Consider the following 19,448-nt stretch of genomic DNA (forward strand, 5'->3'; position numbering starts at 1 on the left):
AAAAATAATTGGTGATGAAAAGAGTGGCTCACTTGGCATGTATTGATCTCTTTTTCCTTCAAATTTGTAACGTGAGATAACTCACATGTAATATCCCAACATAATGACGGAGGAAAATTATTTTTAATGAATAGTTCCAAAAAATATAGAGAGTTCCAAAAAATATAGAGAGTTCTATAGGGATGTAAAGGATATTAAAAAGGAAGAAAAATCACTCTATACTTTCTCTTCTAAACACTAGAGAAATCAAGATTTATCAGGCATGCTGAGCAATCTTCTGCTCGAGCATGTCTTTATCCACGGTGACGAGCTGATCCACCTCCTCACCATTTCTGACGAAGAAGAAGGTCGTGATGCTACTGATGTTCCATTCAGCAACAACCTCTCTAGCCTCGTCGATTTCCACTTTCATAAAAAAGAAGTTTCGAGTCCTGAGTTTCTCTTCCAACTCGCTACCAGAATGGATCGGGGGGACTTCTCCTGCAAGCAAATGTGACGAAATTGGATATGACGCGTATCAAGGATGAGAATTTTAACGGAACCTAATGCAATTTATTCAGACCAACTTTTATCGTATACGAAGAAACAAGATATAGACGAATCAGCAAATGTCTTGTAACAGTTGAAACATAACTACTTGAAACGAATACTGATTGGATAATAGTTTTGTGAAAATACCATCTTTTGAAACAGAAGCATCTTCAGAAACCTGCAACAAGATTTAAAAAATGGAATTACTCATTCAGAACTAAGAGAATATGATGAATGAGCGAAGTTTTATGTTTAGACATATCTCGAGGAATATAACATGTTTAATACTCGCTTGTGTAGAAAAAAAACCATTGAGGTTTCAGGGACTATTAAATGCTACTACTACGATAAACAAATAGGTTAGGACTCACTCGATGCGTCTTCCTAAGGCGCTTGATTCGTCTCAATTCCTTCTCTTTGCGCAGGCGTTCATATTTCCGGTTGTGCTCTTCACATTGCATTCAACCTAAAAAGTTTTAAGTAAAAATCATCTAAGGTAACTCTGCTTTAACATTGAAGCCCAAATAGAAATTACGTCACTGAGATACAAGGGATACTTTACCTGCTTGAACGCGTCAAAATCCAAAGTTGATGCAACGTGAAAATCACGAGCTGCCTCTTCCCACAAGCCCAGCATTGCTTTTGCCAGCCCTCGTATCCTGTATTCTACTCTACTACCGCGTGTGGGTTGATCTATACAAAAAATCGCGCAATTATCTTCTTAAAAGATGAGGTTTTTAGCCTTGAAAGCATAAACAAGTCAAGCTCAAAGTCACACGTACCTCTAAAGCTGCATCAGCATCTCGTATCGCAGCATTTGGTTTCTTCAATCTGAGAAAGACAGTCGCTGAAGAAGAGGACATTGATATAGTTATTAAAAACGACATCTCATACGAAAATATCTACAAGCATGAGAGTTACCTCTACGTCCATAATATATTGGCGAGTTTGGATTCAACGTGATTGCCTCAGTTAGGTAATCTACAGCTTCACTTAACTTTCCTGGTATAATATAATTTGCAACAGTTATTCTCCTAGAAAATAGACTATCGACCAAAAAAATAGAAAAAGAATTTCCATAAACTACATACCATCAATGATTGCTTCCGTAGCTTTTGCTTCTAATAGATAAGCAGCTTTTTTTATTTTCTTCAGTTACTTCAAAGGAAGGTTCACCCATCTGTAATAAAGTAAGCAAACGTGTAAATGGGACAAATCGAGCAATATGAAATCCGAGTTTTTTGAGCTACCCACTTTCCGTGGAGGATCATTGTCCGGCTCCACAATGCCTGAATTATCCAACTCAACATCAGATTCAACAATGTCATCATCTGAGACGGTTAGTATGTCTTGAATCTCTGTTCAGATCATGTTTCCTAATTGGGATAGATCATGTTTCCACATAAATTCTGTCTTCTTTACGTTGTTGTTTATCTTGATTACACAATTACTCTATTATGTCACAACAACAGAGACATCGTCCATTGGTGTATCGTGCTTCCTTGAATCAAATGGCTTTATATCCTCATCGTCTTTGCTCTGCATCAGGTCTTAGGTCATCAGTGAATATAAAATAACAGTAGTCGTGCATATAGGAAACAAACGAGGCAGTAACGCTAAAAGTGTGGCCCTTCCAAAATTATCATAAAAGTATTACGATGTAGCTTTCCGTAGCAGAGATACACAAACAAACCTTGAAAAGAACATCAACTACAAAAGTTTAAAAGGAGGAAAACAAACCTAGCAATCACGAGACGAATAGCGATTAAATGATAAGCGAAACATGTTCATTTATGAAGAGTAAGACCTGGTCCTCCAGCATCCAACGGCCAACGCTGCTAAAACGTGGCCCTTCCACGTTGTCACCAACTTAAAACGAGCCAATATATAAACCTCGCGCCATTTCCAATCAATGATGGATGGGAATATAACTACTGCTCAATTAGTCACCAATGGAATACATAACAAATTGGAACAGTGTCAACAATGGATAACATTAAAGAGTTCATTCGACTTCCGATTTTTGCAAGTGAAAACACCATCAAACCCTATTCTTAATGACATTCTTTTGCAACTAGCTCCAAACCATCAAAAAACAGATATGATAAATCAATGCAATTAGTTCATTGCATTTCAAGTTGGCAACATCAAAGCTAAAAAACAATTAAATCAGACTTACTCCAGCATCCAACCACACAACTCAACAACCAAAATCCACAAACAAGTTTCCATTTTTAAACATAAAACACACAATCAAGAAGTATCCTTTCGAATCAGCTTGGTTAACTACAGCTTCATCAATACATGAAAACAAAAAAGGATGCTCGTGAGATCTAGCTCACCGATCCTCCAAACGCCCGAATTTGAGCTCCCAAACTGAAACAAACAACAAAAAAGGCAATGAAACCCTTGAATACCTACTCAATTTACAGAAAAATTAAAGTTGATAACCAAAAAAGTTTGCACCTTTGCATAAAATTCTTGAAAAATGCAAGAGATGGAGTGTGTAAGACATGTGGATTTAGTTTGTAGCACTCCACAAAACCCTTCAAAGCCTGAATCTTTTCCGCCTCCATTTTGCTCTTTTTAGCTTGCTTGAGTTTAGATTGAATGTGTGAGAATGTTTTTCTCCTTTAAAATGCTTATAGATTCTACATGGAGTAATACATAGTATGATCCAATTTTATACACAAAACGGGTCATCGGGTTGTCCGCAATCGGGCCGGGTTTGCATTAGATTCTATATATGCTCAAGTTTTTTTAATAAGTGGGTTTGGATAAAGTTTCATTGGATTTGAGTCTTATTGGGTCAATTCAGTACAAACTTGATAACTTTAAGTTGGATTGGGTTAGGTCCAGTTTATCCGTTAAGATATAAAATTAATATTTTTATTAATTTTAAAAATTTAAAAATTGTATACATTAATTTATTATTTAAACATTTTAATCATGTTATAAAAGTTTTAATTGTATAATATCACGTTTTAATCATGTAACATCATGTTCGGATCGTTATCATGTCGTGTCAAGTTAAGTTGAATTCTATAATAAATTACTAACGTTAACGATAGAGCTGACAATTTTCGATATGAAAATTCGACACAAACACACACGAAATAAATGGGTTGAGACTAATAAGGACTCAATAATTTTGGTATAGTTTCGGGTTTGGCCTATATCGATTGACCCAATAACGGCGTAATACGTATGATTTACCAACTAAGCACCGGCTGCACTGGTCTAAAAATGATTTATATTCTTAATTCAAATTCTCAAATTTGATCGAGTACTATATTATTTTCTTCTTGGGAGTCTAATTAGTTGCTACTCCAAGTATATAATGTACTGTATAATCAACCTAAAACATAGTCTAACATGCCGAATTAAAAAGTAAAATATTAATATCTTTTATTTGATAAAATAGACATGTTATTAATAATGTATTGTTGTATTTTTTTTATCAAAAATGTTGTTCACATAATAGTACTCCCCATGTCCCACAAAAGTATACATTCTTTCATTTTAGTTCATACAAAAAGGTTGAAACTCCAACCCTAAGGGCCCCCACATCCCGATCCGACAGTATTGTGAGGGTGTTAAATCAGGGTACGCAGTGACCCTGCTAAGGGGGATGGCCACCCACTGCCTGCCAGAAGCCCACCTCCCAAGGCCTCACACTTGTGTCTGAAAGGTGTTGCAACTGCGCGACAGTTGTGGGATTTGATCCTTGACCATTCATACAAATCTGCCCCTCCGGAACCAACTGCGCTGCCTCTGCGGACTTCTTTCATTTTAGTTTGTCCTACAAGAGTATGCACATTTTAAATTTGGAAACTCTTTTCTTTTTAATGGAGTGAGACTCCTCATCCATTAACAATATTTTAATTACATTTTCTTTCCATCTCTCTCTTACTTTATTACTGGTGTATTAAAACTCATGTCCAATTAAAAGTATATATTTTTGTGGAATGGGGGAGGGAGTATATGAATCAACTGGCAAGACATCTCTCCTTGAATAAAAAGTTAAATTTGCATTTGAGATTTGTGGGTCTTTGAAGATGATAGTATTAATTTTGTGTAAAGTGTCTATCAAACTCAAGAGAATAGTAATAATTATTGATAGTAGTATTCATTTTGTGGAAAATCTCTATTAAACTCAAGAGATCATAGTAATAAATACTGATAATAGTAGTATTTATTTTGTGGAAAATCTATCAAACTCAAGAGAATAATAATTTTGTGGAAAATCTCTATCAAACTGAAGCGAAAAATAGGAGTAATAATTCTTCCATTTTTGTTGCAAAAGTTAAAATCTATACAGCGTTTTTCTGATTATAAGACTATTCTTTAAACAATTCAGCAATACAACAAGACTACAACAATGTTTAACAGACCAAAAACATAACATAAAAATTCATACTAATATACACAAAGGTACTATAACAAAAGCTGAAACTGGAATTTTTTTTATCTTGCACTTAATTATCTCTATAACTTAGCCTGCTAAAACCAGCCTCTCAATTGGCTTCTAGAATTTTAATTTATGATAAAATTAATGTAATAAACCTTATTATATACTACACTGCATTAAAATTAGGGTAATTACAATATACTAAATCTTAGAAAATATACATTATATTTTAAAATAAAATAGTAATTTATTTATTAACCTAAAATTGTGCAAGTCCCCGACCCGATACAGTTGGGAAATTACCCTATGGCCCGATTGCGGACAACCCGAAGACCCGTATTGTGGCAACACTTATAAAAGTGGAGCATATTTAGAATCTATGCATTTTGAAGGAGAAAGAGATTCTCACAAACTCAAGCAAGCTAAGGAGAGAAAATGGAGGCGCAAAGGATTCAGGAATTGAAGGGTTTGGTGGAGTTCTGCAAACTAAACCCACATGTCTTACACACTCCGTCTCTTGCATTTTTCAAGAATTTTCTGCAAAGGTGCAAACTTTTTTGGTTGTCAACTTTAATTTTTGCTGTAAATTGAAGAATTATTTAAGGGTTTCATTGTTTTTTTTTGTTTTTGTTTTTGTTTCAGTTTTGGAGCTCGAATTCCGGCGTTTGGAGGATCGGTGAGCTAGATTCATGAGCTTCCTTTTTTGTGTTGTTCTGTATTGATGAAGCTGTAGTTGATCAAGCTAGCTCATTTGAAAGAATATTTTTTGATTGTGTGTGTTATAAGTTTTAAAAATGGAAACTTTTTTGTGGATTTTGGATGTTATGTTATGTGGTTGGATCTTGGAGTAAGGTTGGTTTGAATTTATTTTTTTGAGGTTTGATGTTAGATGAATTGAAACATTGAATTGCCAACTTGAAATGCAATGAACTGCATTAATTTATCTATAGTTGCAAAAGAATGTCATTAAGAATAGGGTTTGATGGTGTTTGCACTTGCAAAATCGGAAGTCGAATGACTCTTTAATGTTATCCAATGTTGACACTGTCTCTATGCTTTCATCATTGATGACTTCCAATTTGTTGAATCTCTGAGCATATGTATTTCATTGGTGATAAATTGAGCAGTAGTTATATTCTTATTCGTCATTAGATTGGAAATGTCACGAGGTTTATATACGTACTGGTTCGATATTTATGTTGACAACATGGAAGAGCCACGTGTAAAGTACATGGAAAAATTATCATATTAGCGAGCTAAGCAGCGTGGGATGCTGTGGATGCTGGAAGACTGAGTCTTACTCTTAACAAATGAACATGTTTCGTGTCTCATTTAATATCTCTATCGGAATCATGATTGGTAGTATATTTAGTTGCAGTTTTTAACTTTAGTCGTTGATGTTCTTTGCGGGGTTTGTTTATGTGTTTCTGCTATTGGAAGATACACGTTAACATCAGAGAGTAAAAAATTTCTAACAAATTTGGAAGGCCACATTTTAACATTATTGCCTCGGTTGTTTCCTATATGCATGATCTGTGGTTATTTTATATTCACTGATGACGTAAAACCTGATGCAGAGCAATGATGGTGAGGACCATGAAGATAAAAAGCCGTTTGCTTCAAGGAAGCGCAATGCACCAATGGAGGATGCCTTAAATGACGACATTGTTGAATCTGACGCTGAGTTAGATAATTCAGACATTGTGGAGCCTGACAATGATCCTCCACAGAAAGTGGGTGCTGTTGAAGTAACCGAAGATAATCAAGAAGCTGCTCAGTTATCGAAAGCAAAAGCTATGGCAGCACTCGCTGAAGGTATGCAGTTTATGGAATTCATTTTTTTAAATCTCATTGCAGGATGCTGAAGCTATTTCTGTTTTAAAAGATGGTATATTCACATAACTATTGTCTATTTTTTTTTCATTTTAAGTATTTTCATTAATATACTGTTTCTCCGTATACTCATATGCGACTGTACTTAGGCATACGATAAAAGTTGGTCTGAATGAAATGCATTAGGTTCCGTTATTCAAGTTCTCTTACGGCCTGAAACTCAAACTCTTTAGTGTTCTTAAACTCTTAGCCTTGATATGCGTCTTATTAGCCAATTTCGTCACGTTTGCTTGCAGGAGAAGTCATCCTGATTCATTCTGGTAGCGACTTGGATGAGAAACTCGATGCTGCTTCAAAGGCATCTTGCCTCTCAGTTCTCTACTTCACCGCAACGTGGTGTGGGCCTTGCCTTTATGTCGGCCCTGTTTTCACTAGCTTGGCGGCTAAATACCCAAAAGTCGTTTTCTTAAAAGTAGACATCGACGAGGCTAGACAGGTTGCTTTCAAATGGGGCATCAGTAGCATCCCGACCTTCTTCTTCATCAGAAATGGTGAGGAGGTGGATCAGCTCGTCACCGTGGACAAAAACGCGCTCGAGCAGAAGATTGCTCAGCATGCTTGATTGATTGTGTTGGAACAACCATCTACATTTGATATATAGAACTACATTTTTACAAATAACTTTCCTTTGTTATTATGTTTGGATATTACATGTGAGTTGTCTCACCTTACAAATGTGAAGGAAAAAAGAGATCAGTTAGGTACCAATTGAGCCACTCTTTTTCTACTACCAATTAATTTTCGAATGGAACCTCATAAAAGTCCGGCTAGTCTTCCTTTAATATTGATCGAAGCTTAATTGAGAAACTACCAAAACAATTTCTTTTGCATCTGATGATTAATCTAAGCATATTAGGAAAGAAGTAGAGTCCTCGTGTAAAAGGGGGGAAATGGTTCATATGCAATCTGAAACCATCAATGTAACTTGTTTCTGTTTCTTAACCATTTTGATTTTAGTTGAAATGGAATAAATTTCTATAGGATTATGGTGTTCTTACTGTAATTATATTCCTGGATTGTTAGAGAAGGCTGCAGTGAGCAAACTGGAGTTGCTTGCAATGCTGAGCTGAATGAAGATGATCCAAGTCACTGCCATGTGAGCAAGCTTGGAGCACGAGATAGAGTCAAGATTGTACCACTGCCAGCTGGTGAAGATCAGAGAGATGTTGTGGTCTTGCCTAACAAAAGTGAGGGCCAAAAGTGTATTTGGAGAGACATAGTTGTTAAAGCATTGATGGAGAAGAAAGCTTAGTGATTCTGTTATGATTAGTGTCTGTAATCGGCTTGTACAAGATTAGTGAAGTGTTCTAGATCCTTCCTAGTCTGGATATAAATTCAGTTTGTATGTTACATTATCATCCATCAATGAAACAGTAAAATCATCCGATTGCAGAGATTATCAAATGTCTTGTTCTACTTTCTTCTTCGTGTCTTTGCTTTATTGTTTTCATGGATTTCTATAATCTTGTCCATCTTGAATTCCTGCTATGCGAATCTTGTCCTGTTCGGCTTAGTATGACAAGTGTCCACGTGCAATAAATGGACATTTCGGGGAAATTTATCGTGCTTTAGGGTTAGGCTGCGCGCGTACATTTCTTTGTCAAGTCATAGCAAATACGGCTTTCACCTGCTGCTGCTAGTAGATTTTGGCTTGGGTGGTAAGAGCAAGGATTTTTCTTGTATTTAGAAAAGCACTGGTCTAAGATATGAAGTTACTGGTTTTATATTGTTAATCCTAACTCAAATTTTTGATATTTTTATTATCTTATTGGGATGTAATTAGTTAGTAGTATAACGCATATTCAACCTAATTTGTAAAAAAGTCTAACATGCCGAATAAAGAGTAAAATATCAATGTCACTTGATAGAAATAGGCATGTTATTAAGGTAATGTTGTATTTTTTTTAAATGTTGTTCATATTAAAAGTATATCTTGTTTGTAGAATCTATTGGTAAAATTAATTGGTAAAAAAAACAAGGAAAGTTTTAGTATTTACATTTGTGGGTTGTATTGTGGCAGTTTGAAGAGAGAGAGAGATATGTAGTTTTCAATTGGAAATGTTGCCCGCGTCTTCAACTGTCAACTACTAACTTTTAAAAAGTAGTGCCTGTGATACGGCGTCGTTGCAGTCAACTTATTTCTTCCAAAAAGTTACCAAAAATAATGACCAATTTGATGAACATAATGTGTAAGTAATGTACTAGTATTCCAAATTATGTTTAATTTAGAGCACATTATATTTGGAGAAAAAAATGTATGTCGTGGTGGGATATGTTGAAGTGAATTGAAGGGGAAAGTGACCAAATACTACTAGGATGCTAATGATTGGATGGAGTAATTCACTCGTATTTAAGTTGCTATTTAGATTATATTTACAAGGCAAGGTGTGAATCTTTCGTATTTATTGATACTCCATTTGAACAGGACCATACCATCCCTGTCCCATCACTTTTGGCACATTCAGCTCGAGAACAAGACATGTTCTGATATCACGCACGAAGTTAATCCGACACAAACACGCAATTTTAGGGTTGGATCCTTATAGGGTCGACCCAAAAACAACTAGATGATATCGGGTTGAGTTAGGGTCGGGTTTGGTTTATCAATTAAGAAATAATATACTCCATTAGTATTTTATAAATTAAAAAAATAAAATTTAATTTTATTATTTAGGTTTAAATCATGATAAAATTTTAATCATGTATTTACATGAGTTTTAATAGTGTAATATCATATTTTATCATGTACTATTAGGCTTTAATCGTATAATTGTCGTTATCGTGTCAAGCTAAATCATATAGTAACTTAATATCATTAACGGTAGGGTTGCACGATAACCCGCACAAACACGCATGAAATTATTGGGTTGAGACTCGATGATTTCGGGTTGGGTTAGGGTTTAACCTTATTGGATTATGTCGATATCAAGTTGAACCAAAACTACCCAATCCGTACAATTGGTCAGCCCTCTCTAGTACCCTAGTATGTGAAGAGAGATAAACCAAACTTTAATAGTTTCATCCGAAAACTAACTGGTAGAAAGTGTGACTCACTTGGTATTTGCAATAGATAGCTCCAAAAATGTAGTTCTATAGGTCAAATGTAGATAGTTCCAACACATTCAATCAAGCATGCTGAGCAATCTTCTGCTCAAGCGCGTTTTTGTCCGACCCGACGAGCTGATCCACCTCCTTACCGTTTCGGACAAAGAAGAAGGCCGGGACGCTACTGATGTTCCATTCAGCAGCTGCATCTCTAGCCTCGTCGATGTCCACTTTCAAGAAAACAACTTTCGGGTATTTACCAGCCAAGCTCGTGAAAACAGGGGAGACATAACGGCAGGGCCCACACCATGTTGCAGTGAAGTAGAGAACTGAAAGCCGAGATGTCTTTGAAGCAGCATTGAGTTTCTCTTTCAACTCGCTACCAGAGTGAATCGGGATGATTTGTCCTGCAATGAAATGGAGAAGATCCGTGTTAAGACTTACTATAATTTTAGAGTACTAAAGATCTTGAGCTTTAGGCCGTAAAAGAACTTCAATAGGAACCTAATGCAACTCATTGATCAATAGTTGAAACATAACTACTTGAAACGAATATTGGACAATAGTTGTGTGAATATACCATCTTTTAAAACAGAAGCAGCTTCGGTATCCTGCAATAAGATATACAAAAAAAGGAATTACTCATTCATAACTAAGGCTTCGTTCGGTATCATGGAATCGGGCTTGTGAAAGCAATTCCAAATTCAATGTTTAGTACCACAAAAAAAAATTGAATTACAATTCCAATTCCAATGACTTCCTGACAATTTGAATTCCATATCAAAAGTAGATAATTTGAATTCCAAATAGTTAGAAAATTGGGCACCTTCACACACTGCACGCACACACACTACACATACACTGCACACACTACACGCACACTGCGCGCGCACACACACACTGCACACATACTGTATATCATTTCCTTCAAATTCAATTCCATGTATCATTTTTACCGAATAAAGGATTTGGAGTTAAATTATAATACAATCCCTAAGAGAATTTGATGAATGAAATCGGGGAATTAAATGTGAGGTTTTGGTTTAGGTTTAACTCGAGGAATGTAGCATGTTTGATACTCGCTTTGTGTAGAAAAATCCATTGAAGTTTTTGGGGTGATAAAAAACTATCAAAAGCTAAAATAACCAAAAAGGTTAGGACTCACTTGACGCCTCTTCCTCTCAAGCTCGATTTGTCTTAATTCCTTCTCTTTACGCAGGCGTTCATATTTCCGGTTGTGCTCTTCAATTTTCTTTGCATTGGGTTCAACCTGAAAAGTTTCAAGTAAAAATCATACTATAAGGTAACTCCCGTTTAAAATTGAAGCCAAAAAACTAGAAAGTGATGTTTACCTTCTTGAGTGCTAGTCCTATCTCCTCGTCAAAATCCAACTTTGATGCCACGTGCAAATCACGAGCAGCCTCTTCCCACGAGCCCAACATTGCCTTTGCCAGCCCTCGTGCTTTGTATCCTTTTGCCGAGTCTGGGTTGATCTATACAAAAAAAAACGCAGAAACAAATCAATAATCTTCTTAAGAGGTGAGGTTTTTACCCTTGAAAGCATGAACAAGTGGAGCTCAAAGCCACGCGTACCTGTAAGGCTGCATCAGCATCTCGTATCGCAGCATTTGGTTTCTTCAATGTGATAAAGATACTTGCTGAAGAAGAGAACATTGATATAGTTATTAAACAGGACATCTCCTACGAAAATCTCTACAGTTCACAAGCATGAGAGTTACCTCGATTTCCATATAATATTGCCGAGTTTGGATTCAACATGATTGCCTCAGTTAGGTAATCTATGGCCTCACTTAACTTTCCTGGATTTAGTAGAATAGAATTTGCATCAGTTAATTCTCCTAGAAAATAGACTATCTACAAAAAATAGTAAAAGAAATTCCATAAACGGCATACCATCAGCAATTGCTTCCATAGCTTTTGCTTTCGATAGCTGAGCAGCTTCTTGATTTTCTTCAGTTACTTCAACGGAAGGGTCACCCATCTGTAATAATAAAGTAATCCGGTGTGTAAAAGGGAACAATCGGGCAATATGAAATTGGAGTTTTTCAGCTACCCACTTTTTGTGGAGGATCATTGTCAGGCTCCACAATGTCTGAATTATCCAACTCAACGTCAGATTCAACAATGTCGTCATTTGAGATATCCTCCATTGGTACATCGCGCTTCCTAGTATCAAATGGCTTTTTATCCTCACGGTCCTCACCGCCTTTGCTCTGCATCAGGTCTTACGTCATCAGTGAATATAAAATAACCACAGGACGTGCATATAGGAAACAACCGAGGCAATAATGATAAAAATGTGTCCTTCCAAACTTGCCTTATTATCTCTCTGATGTTACCGTGTAGCTTTCAATAGCAAAAATACACAAACAAACCCCACAAATATCATCAACGAAAAAGTTAAAAACTGAAAAACAAAGCCAATGAACCTAAAGATGCTAGCAATCACGAGACGAATAGAGATTAAATGATACACGAGATATGTTCATTTATGAAGAGTTAGACTCAGCATCCACAGCGTCAAACGCTGCTTAGCTCGCTAATATCACACGTGGCTCTTCCACATTGCCACCAACTTAAAATCGAGTTAGTATACAAACATCATGTCATTTCCGATCTAATGACGATAAGAAATCTAACTAATGCTCAATTTGTCACCAATGAAATACATATGGTAAGATATTCAACAGATTGGAAGTCACCAATGATGAAAGCACAGAGACAGTGTCAACAATGGTTAGCATTAAATAGTTCATTCGACTTCGATTTCCACAAGTGAAAACACCACCAATCCCTATTCTTAGACATTCTTTTGCAACTAGTTCCAAATTATCGAAGTCATACATGATTAATGCAATTCAATTTCTCAATCCATCCAACATCAAACCTCAAAAAAGCAATTAAACCAAACTTACTACACGATCCAACCACACAACTCAGCATCAAAAACCAACAAAAAAGTTTTCATTTTTAAACTCAAAACACACACAATCAAGAACATTCTTTCAAATGGGCTTAATTACTACAGCTTCATCGATACAGAAAAACAAAAAAAAGGATGCTCATGAATCTAGCTCACCGATCCTCCAAACGCCGGAATTTTAGCTCCCAAACTGAAACAAACAAAAAAATAACAATTAAACCCATAAACACTTCATCAATTTACAACAAAATTAAAGTTGAAAACCAAAAAGTTTGCACCTTTGCAGAAAATTCTTGAAAAATTCTAGAGATGGAGTGTTTAACACATGTGGGTTTTGTTTGCAGAACTCCACAAAACCCTTCAATTCCTGAATCTTTTCGGCCTCCATTTTCTATCCTTCGCTTGCTTGCTTGCGTTTACTTTGAGTGAGGATCTCTCTCCTTCAAAATGCTTTACTTCTAGAAAAAATGCTCCAATTCTAGAACCATTCACAATATGGGTCTTCGGGTCGTCAGCAACGGGTCGGGCCTTGAACAATTTTTGTTTAATACTCCTATACTGTACTAATTAATTATTTTATTTTAAAACTATAAGCTATTTTTTCAGATTTATTATATTGATTAAAATTTATAATAACAAGAGTACTTTTTAATTACATAAACTAAAATAGATAATATAAAGTTATTTATTATATTAATAGTCTAAGTTCTAAATTTCACCCACGAATTATATTCTCAAGCTTTTTTACTAGTTCTTAATAATGTATGTTTGTATAATTTTTAAAATATTATTCAGGTAATTGTAGAATTATCTTCTCAAGCTTTTTTACTACTAGTTCTTAATAATGTGTGTTTGTATAATTTTAAAATATTGTTCAGGTAATTGTAGAATCAATTGGTAAGACATCTCTCCTTAAATAAAAAATCAAGGAAAGTTTAATAGTACTCCTATTTACATGTGAGATTTGTGGGTGTTTGAAGATCACAGTATTAATTTTGTGGAAAATCCCTATTAAACTCAAGAGAATTGATAATAATAATAATAATAATTCTTCCATTTTTGTTGCAAAACTTAATATTTATACAATCTGAGTCTGATTACAAGACTACTACATTCTTTGAACAATTCAGCAAAAAAATGTACTACAACTTGACTACAGCAACGTTTAACATACAAAAAACAGAAACAAATAAATTCATACTAATAAACAAAGGTATAACACAAGCTGAAACTGGAATTCTTTTTTATCTTGCATCTTAATTATCTCTATAACTTATTTGCAGCTTCTGCTAAAACCATCCCCTCAATTGGCTGCTGGTACTGGACAAGACCCCTACGAGTTCATCGACAAGCTCGTCCCGCCTGATCCGGCCGCCCCATAATCCCCCGACTGACAGTCACCATAAGGTGAAGCACTGATCACCCTATAATAGTGAGAGCAAGTCTTTTTAGGCATTAACCAGATCACTTTGCAACATTTAAATCAAAATCAACGTCTAGCTAAGCAGAAGAGTGCGTTTACGTGCAATATGGAATGACGATAGGAAAGGAATGGAAACTTAATATTTCATTCAAGGCATATGCGCAAAGAAAGCGCGTCTCCTATCATGAAAACGAAGACGATACATTTGGACTCGAGCACTAACCACTCTACCGATTACACAAGAATTTCACGGCCAATAAATGCAATCTAAGTTCAAATGAGGCTAGAGATCTACCTCTCCTTGCGCTTCTCCAAGAACCGGGCTAGAGATTTTCTGCGAAACTGAGGCACAGTGTCTGAAAACAACACGATGAGGAAGAAGATATTTAACGACTACGAAGATTATAGAAGTAAGATAACAACAAAAACACAAAAACGGCTAAGAAAAAGTACCTGCTGATATGAAGCTTACAGATCCTGGAGGAGTAACTGTTTTCAGAGGCTCAGCATTGATAGGAGGCGACATACGAGATCCAGATGGCCTAGCAGCGCTTGCCTCAGTCCTAAGACCAGCCCATCCCAGAGACGGGGAGTTGCTAATAGGGGTCACTGGGACGGGGCTGGAAAGGCGTGGCGTGGTTGCATAGGGCTGGCTTATGGTTAGCCTCTCGGAAACTGAAGATCTAGGAACGGCCGCCTGAATATGAGATGCGGAAGGGGTGGCCTTAGGAGCCACCGGTGGTGCATTTCCAGCCAATAGCATAATAGCTTGAGCCTAAATCCATCGATAAACAACGTTATAATAAGTGGACTAATGAGGTAGTCAGTGATAACAGAGGAAACAAGTGTGTTATGTACCTTCTCGGGAGATATGTTGTCGAAGACACAGACTGAGCCATTGTAGAAGATGGTCAACTGAGCCGGCGCGTTGGAGATCTTGGGTGAGTTCCTACACAATTTTAGCCTCATAGTTAAATCATCACCTTTCTTGATAAGGTATTTGGTTTCTAATTTTCACGAAGAGGTGCCTGAAATCAGTGGTTCCAACGACAGCGCTGTTGGAGGGCTTGGCCATTGGGACTACGGCCATGGGAGCAGCGTAGGGCTGGTGGTGAGCCACACCCGGTGAAGTGGTGGTGATTGGACGACGGACGCTGTGTGCATCTCCGTGCTGAGTCGGGTAAGTTGTCACCGTGTAACGGACCCCACCTTGCTTCTCAACAGCATTACTTTTCTGCACATCAAAATCAATCAATAATCAAAAGTAATCACAACCATTCAAGTAAATCAATCAAACAAAAGGGATCCAAATCAATCCAACAACCAACTAAACCAATCGAAGAAACAATACAGTTAAATCTAATTCATGAAAAGCAACAAAAGGAGATGCATAACCAACCTGTGAGGCAGGAAACTGGGTGTGACTAGACTCGAAAACATCAGTAGTCAAGGTAACCAAACCAGATGATGCAAGAGAGTTAAAACCAGTCTTAGGTTGCTTGTCTTCTTGACCACCTTGGAAAGACAAGAGATGAGGAAGGGCAGAGCCCTTGTTTGAGAATGACCACTGCATTGGTAAGCTTCTCACAGGAGCTACAACACAATGAATGCATATGAGATGAAAATATGAATCAAGAATGGATGAATATAGGGAACAGAAGCAATAGATTTTCTAGGTCAGAGAGGCCTTTTTTAAGGACTTAATCACCTAATGATTAACAACTAATAAATAATTTGGTGAAGTGTAGTTTCAAAAAAGCTGCATAAATAATCACTCAGCTGCAGCCCTGTTACTATTTTAATCTAATACTACTAGCTAGGAATCCAAGATTAAACTAAATTAAAAATTTTAACTTGGAGCTGTATAAAAGGGGTGTGAACATAAACATTTTTATTAAAGGGAAGGGTTAATGGATTCTGCATCTCATGCAGATTATAATAAAGTTATTATTGTACTTGACGAAAATAAATAAAGAATATGGCGTTCCCATCTAGTCAAACAGTTCAAATAGACAACCTATTTTTAAAGAGGTGGCAGGAATACAATATTTCAGCATGTGGGGGTGGTGAGTGGTGACTTCTTGGAGAGCACAACTTAATTAATTTAATTATAATAACAATTTCTATATAATAATGAAGGGGCTCACGAGGTGCATGTTAGCATTGAACAAGTCTAAAACACAAGAAAATGGAATATGAATAAAAAATTGTGAGAGATTTAAAAATTTAAAAACAGGAGGAAGACTTGCACAAATAAGACCACAACCAATAAAAATACTATAGTACTACTAGTTCCTATTTTAATACCCATTTAGATTACTTCTCACGAAACGTGAAGAATCCACCTCCCACATCATGACATAAAGAATAACAATATTTAATTTAAGCTACAGTTGACAGCTGGTGGCATGCCAAAAAAACTCATAAATAAATAATTTCTTTTCAAAAAGAAAATGGTCCTTTTATCCTTGCAAAAAAAACATTCTTGGATTGCCATGTTGCACCCTCTAGTTGTTGTTTGCAATAAAGAGATGAACTTATAAGAAAGTAAAAGAGAATTAAAGCATATGCAAATTTTCAATTCAAACATGCTAAATAAATAAAAAAGTTTCCTTTTTTACAAGCTTCATAGATTCTCATCTTCATACAATCAAGAAACTAAAAAATTCTAAAAAAACAAAAGAAAAGAATGATTACCAGCATCAATTATTTCATCAGGAAGCTCCTGTTTCACAGACAAGCCCATGAAATCTCTCTCCATCTTCAAATTTCAGCAGAAATCAAGAAAAAGATCACTTTTTTATTATTGCAAAACCTTGAAAATCAACCAGATAAGGGGAAGGGTTAGAATTTTGGCAGTGAAAAGAGACAAAGGGATGTTTGTTTGCTGCTGATGGCTTTTCTCTCTCGTGAATGGGAGAGAGAATGAATATTTGAGGAGACAACAACTGAGAGAGAGAGAGAGAGAGAGAGAGAGAGAGGGGGGTGTGGAAACTGTAGGAGGCTTTGGATTAGATGTGCAATGTAATAACTGTATCATTTACAGAGGTATGATTGTGACATTTTTCTGAATTTTTTATTATTAAACACTGCTTCTCGTGGTAATACTAATATACCGGCAACCTCCGGTCATCCAACATAGACTTTTTGTGAACCATGAATTTTATTTTAATTTTTATTTGGTGAGATATTAATTTTTAGAAGCACAGATATTATCATTTTATTTCGGTTAATATTTAAAAATCAGGATGTTGGACAGTACTTAAATAGGGGGTAATTACTGTTATGAAGTCAATGCTAACGTATAAGATTAATATTAGTTTTATGACAATGAAAAAGATTAATTAGGTTTATGTTTATTATCTTCGTCCATACAAAATATAATTTTAGTAATTAATGATATGAGCTTTATTGTAAATTGATAAAAAAAAAGTGGATAATTAAGATATGAAGTGGTTGAAGTATTTGTATTGATATTGGAAAATGTAGCCTACATCGTTAGAGTTGCTATAGATAAATAGAAACTAATAATAGCGGGTGACCTAAAATGAAAAACCGCGACTGTTTTTGTAGAACGAAAATAGTACTTTGTTAAGATAACCATCAAACGTAAATCACAAGTATCATATGGTTAAATTTGCGATTTTTTAGATAAAAAACATATGTAAAAAGCAAACATTTTACGAGATAATGATTGCAACCAAAAGCGACAGATAAGATTATTAGTACTCGGTAAAGTAGACATTTGTACATGCGGAATGATTGGTTAAAGTATAGATCGTAAAACTTGTGACTTATGTAAAGACGGCGTGATTGGCCAAAGAATGAAATATAAAACTCGTGTTTTTATCACGAGTAGTATGTTTATCATAGAATCATGCAGTATATTCGAAAGGCCCCGTTCATTTTCATCATGACCAAAAGTTACGTGTCATCAGCAATGAATCAAAAAAATAATTTACTCTCATAAATATCCTCCTTTCAAAGTGCGATGTAATATATTTGTAATTTTCAATAAAACATAATGTAGGATACTAAATACTTCTTTCGTCTCATTGTAAGTGACACATTTTTCCTTTTAGAATGTCTGACTTGAAATGAAACATTTATGAATATAAAAACTCATTCTATCGACCTTTTCCCCCTCTCACACTTACTTTATTTTCTTTACTTTACTCACAAAATTATAATAGACAATATAAAATCATGAACCTGGATTAAAAATGTTCCACTTAGTGGGAAAGATGAAGTAGTATTAGAGCATCAGCAATGGCGGATGTCCCACCGGACGTCGGACCGGCGTGCCGGAAGTCCTCGTGGGACTTCCGCCATTAGGCACGGATCGATGGATGCTGACGTCCGCCCTTGATGTGAGGTATCTGCGGCCTTCCAACGACGTCCGTCGGGACATACGCCATTGCGGTGTCCCGGTGGACGTCCCGAATTTTGAATTTTTTAAAACTCTATATATACGGCTTGTTGAACTTCATTTCATTCGAAATTTTAATTCCATAAATTGTTTAATTTGATGAATTTGTGAATTTTTATTATTGTGGATGTCTGTCGGGATGTCCTTGAAGATGTCCGTCATTGTGCAGTTGGATGTCCTTATGACGTGGCAAGAAGTGTTTTTGGAAAGTCCGCCGGAAAGTCCGCTGGGACATCCACACCATCGCGGATGCTCTTGTATGCTTGCAACTAAATGTGTCAAAACTTGCTAGTTGATGTCCAAATAAAAGATTGTGTACTATTCTGATTATTTTTTTGACCAATTCAACCACAATTAGATTCGGCCTTCCTTTAATTGATCAATTTTCGTTAATATTATAATTAGCATAAGAAAAATATTTTTAAAGTACCATATTTTATTGATTCAACCACTACCAAATTCCATAATTTAGATAAATAGAATATTTTGTTTCAAAGAATGTTTACTTCACTGTAATTTTTTTAATAAAGCACTTATGTTTTAATTTTTATGAAGAGTTTCAGAACAAATTTTCAAATCATAAAATTTCAGATATTTAATTTTTTTTTCAACGATATAAATAACTATAGTAGGAGTACTACTATAAAATTAAAGTTCTAAATACTGAAATTTATTAAATAATTAAATACGGAGTAAATACTTAGGCAACCGGCTAAAGTAGTAGCTGTGATAAAAACAAACACCACGTGCGACAACATTTTCCGTGAATCAC

At 35.7% G+C, this 19,448-nt stretch overlaps 4 protein-coding genes and 1 pseudogene across 6 annotated transcripts; 1 reads left to right on the forward strand and 4 right to left on the reverse strand.

The window, feature by feature from the left end:
• Nucleotides 1-42: 42 nt before the first annotated feature.
• LOC121764452 lies at nucleotides 43-3,107 on the reverse strand (annotated as a pseudogene).
• LOC121764451 (TPR repeat-containing thioredoxin TDX-like) lies at nucleotides 257-1,168 on the reverse strand. The gene is made up of 3 exons (XM_042160464.1): nucleotides 1,094-1,168; nucleotides 679-709; nucleotides 257-480 (listed from the first exon to the last, which is right to left on the reverse strand). The coding sequence occupies exons 1-3, from the start codon at nucleotides 1,166-1,168 to the stop codon at nucleotides 257-259; spliced, it is 330 nt and encodes a 109-aa protein (XP_042016398.1).
• Nucleotides 3,108-5,345: 2,238 nt separating the features above from the next.
• Nucleotides 5,346-8,129, forward strand: LOC121763951 (TPR repeat-containing thioredoxin TDX-like). Of its 3 annotated transcripts, none has more exons than XR_006042530.1 (5): nucleotides 5,346-5,487; nucleotides 5,585-5,618; nucleotides 6,520-6,757; nucleotides 7,072-7,536; nucleotides 7,859-8,129. XR_006042530.1 is itself a non-coding variant. In XM_042160043.1 (5 exons), the coding sequence occupies exons 1-5, from the start codon at nucleotides 5,378-5,380 to the stop codon at nucleotides 7,903-7,905; spliced, it is 684 nt and encodes a 227-aa protein (XP_042015977.1). In that variant the 5' UTR covers nucleotides 5,346-5,377; the 3' UTR covers nucleotides 7,906-8,129. The 3 variants fall into 3 exon arrangements, 2 of the variants coding, with proteins under 2 accessions (XP_042015977.1, XP_042015976.1); XM_042160043.1 differs by having other exon boundaries at nucleotides 7,072-7,326; XM_042160042.1 differs by lacking the exon at nucleotides 7,859-8,129 and having other exon boundaries at nucleotides 7,072-7,614.
• A 1,599-nt stretch (nucleotides 8,130-9,728) lies between these two features.
• LOC121765299 (TPR repeat-containing thioredoxin TDX-like) lies at nucleotides 9,729-13,274 on the reverse strand. The gene is made up of 10 exons (XM_042161389.1): nucleotides 13,103-13,274; nucleotides 12,981-13,014; nucleotides 11,959-12,114; nucleotides 11,795-11,882; nucleotides 11,620-11,700; nucleotides 11,474-11,538; nucleotides 11,233-11,373; nucleotides 11,046-11,150; nucleotides 10,461-10,491; nucleotides 9,729-10,287 (listed from the first exon to the last, which is right to left on the reverse strand). Exons 1-10 carry the CDS (start codon nucleotides 13,210-13,212, stop codon nucleotides 9,962-9,964), a joined length of 1,137 nt encoding a protein of 378 aa, XP_042017323.1. The 5' UTR covers nucleotides 13,213-13,274; the 3' UTR covers nucleotides 9,729-9,961.
• Nucleotides 13,275-13,850: 576 nt separating this feature from the next.
• Nucleotides 13,851-17,236, reverse strand: LOC121765300 (protein TIFY 6B-like). The gene is made up of 7 exons (XM_042161390.1): nucleotides 16,945-17,236; nucleotides 15,647-15,840; nucleotides 15,276-15,481; nucleotides 15,106-15,196; nucleotides 14,701-15,022; nucleotides 14,543-14,603; nucleotides 13,851-14,248 (listed from the first exon to the last, which is right to left on the reverse strand). Exons 1-7 carry the CDS (start codon nucleotides 17,006-17,008, stop codon nucleotides 14,158-14,160), a joined length of 1,029 nt encoding a protein of 342 aa, XP_042017324.1. The 5' UTR covers nucleotides 17,009-17,236; the 3' UTR covers nucleotides 13,851-14,157.
• Between the last annotated feature and the right edge of the window lie 2,212 nt (nucleotides 17,237-19,448).

The sequence above is a fragment of the Salvia splendens genome, chromosome 14, assembly GCF_004379255.2.
Source record: "Salvia splendens isolate huo1 chromosome 14, SspV2, whole genome shotgun sequence".
Classification (NCBI taxonomy): Eukaryota; Viridiplantae; Streptophyta; class Magnoliopsida; order Lamiales; family Lamiaceae; genus Salvia; species Salvia splendens.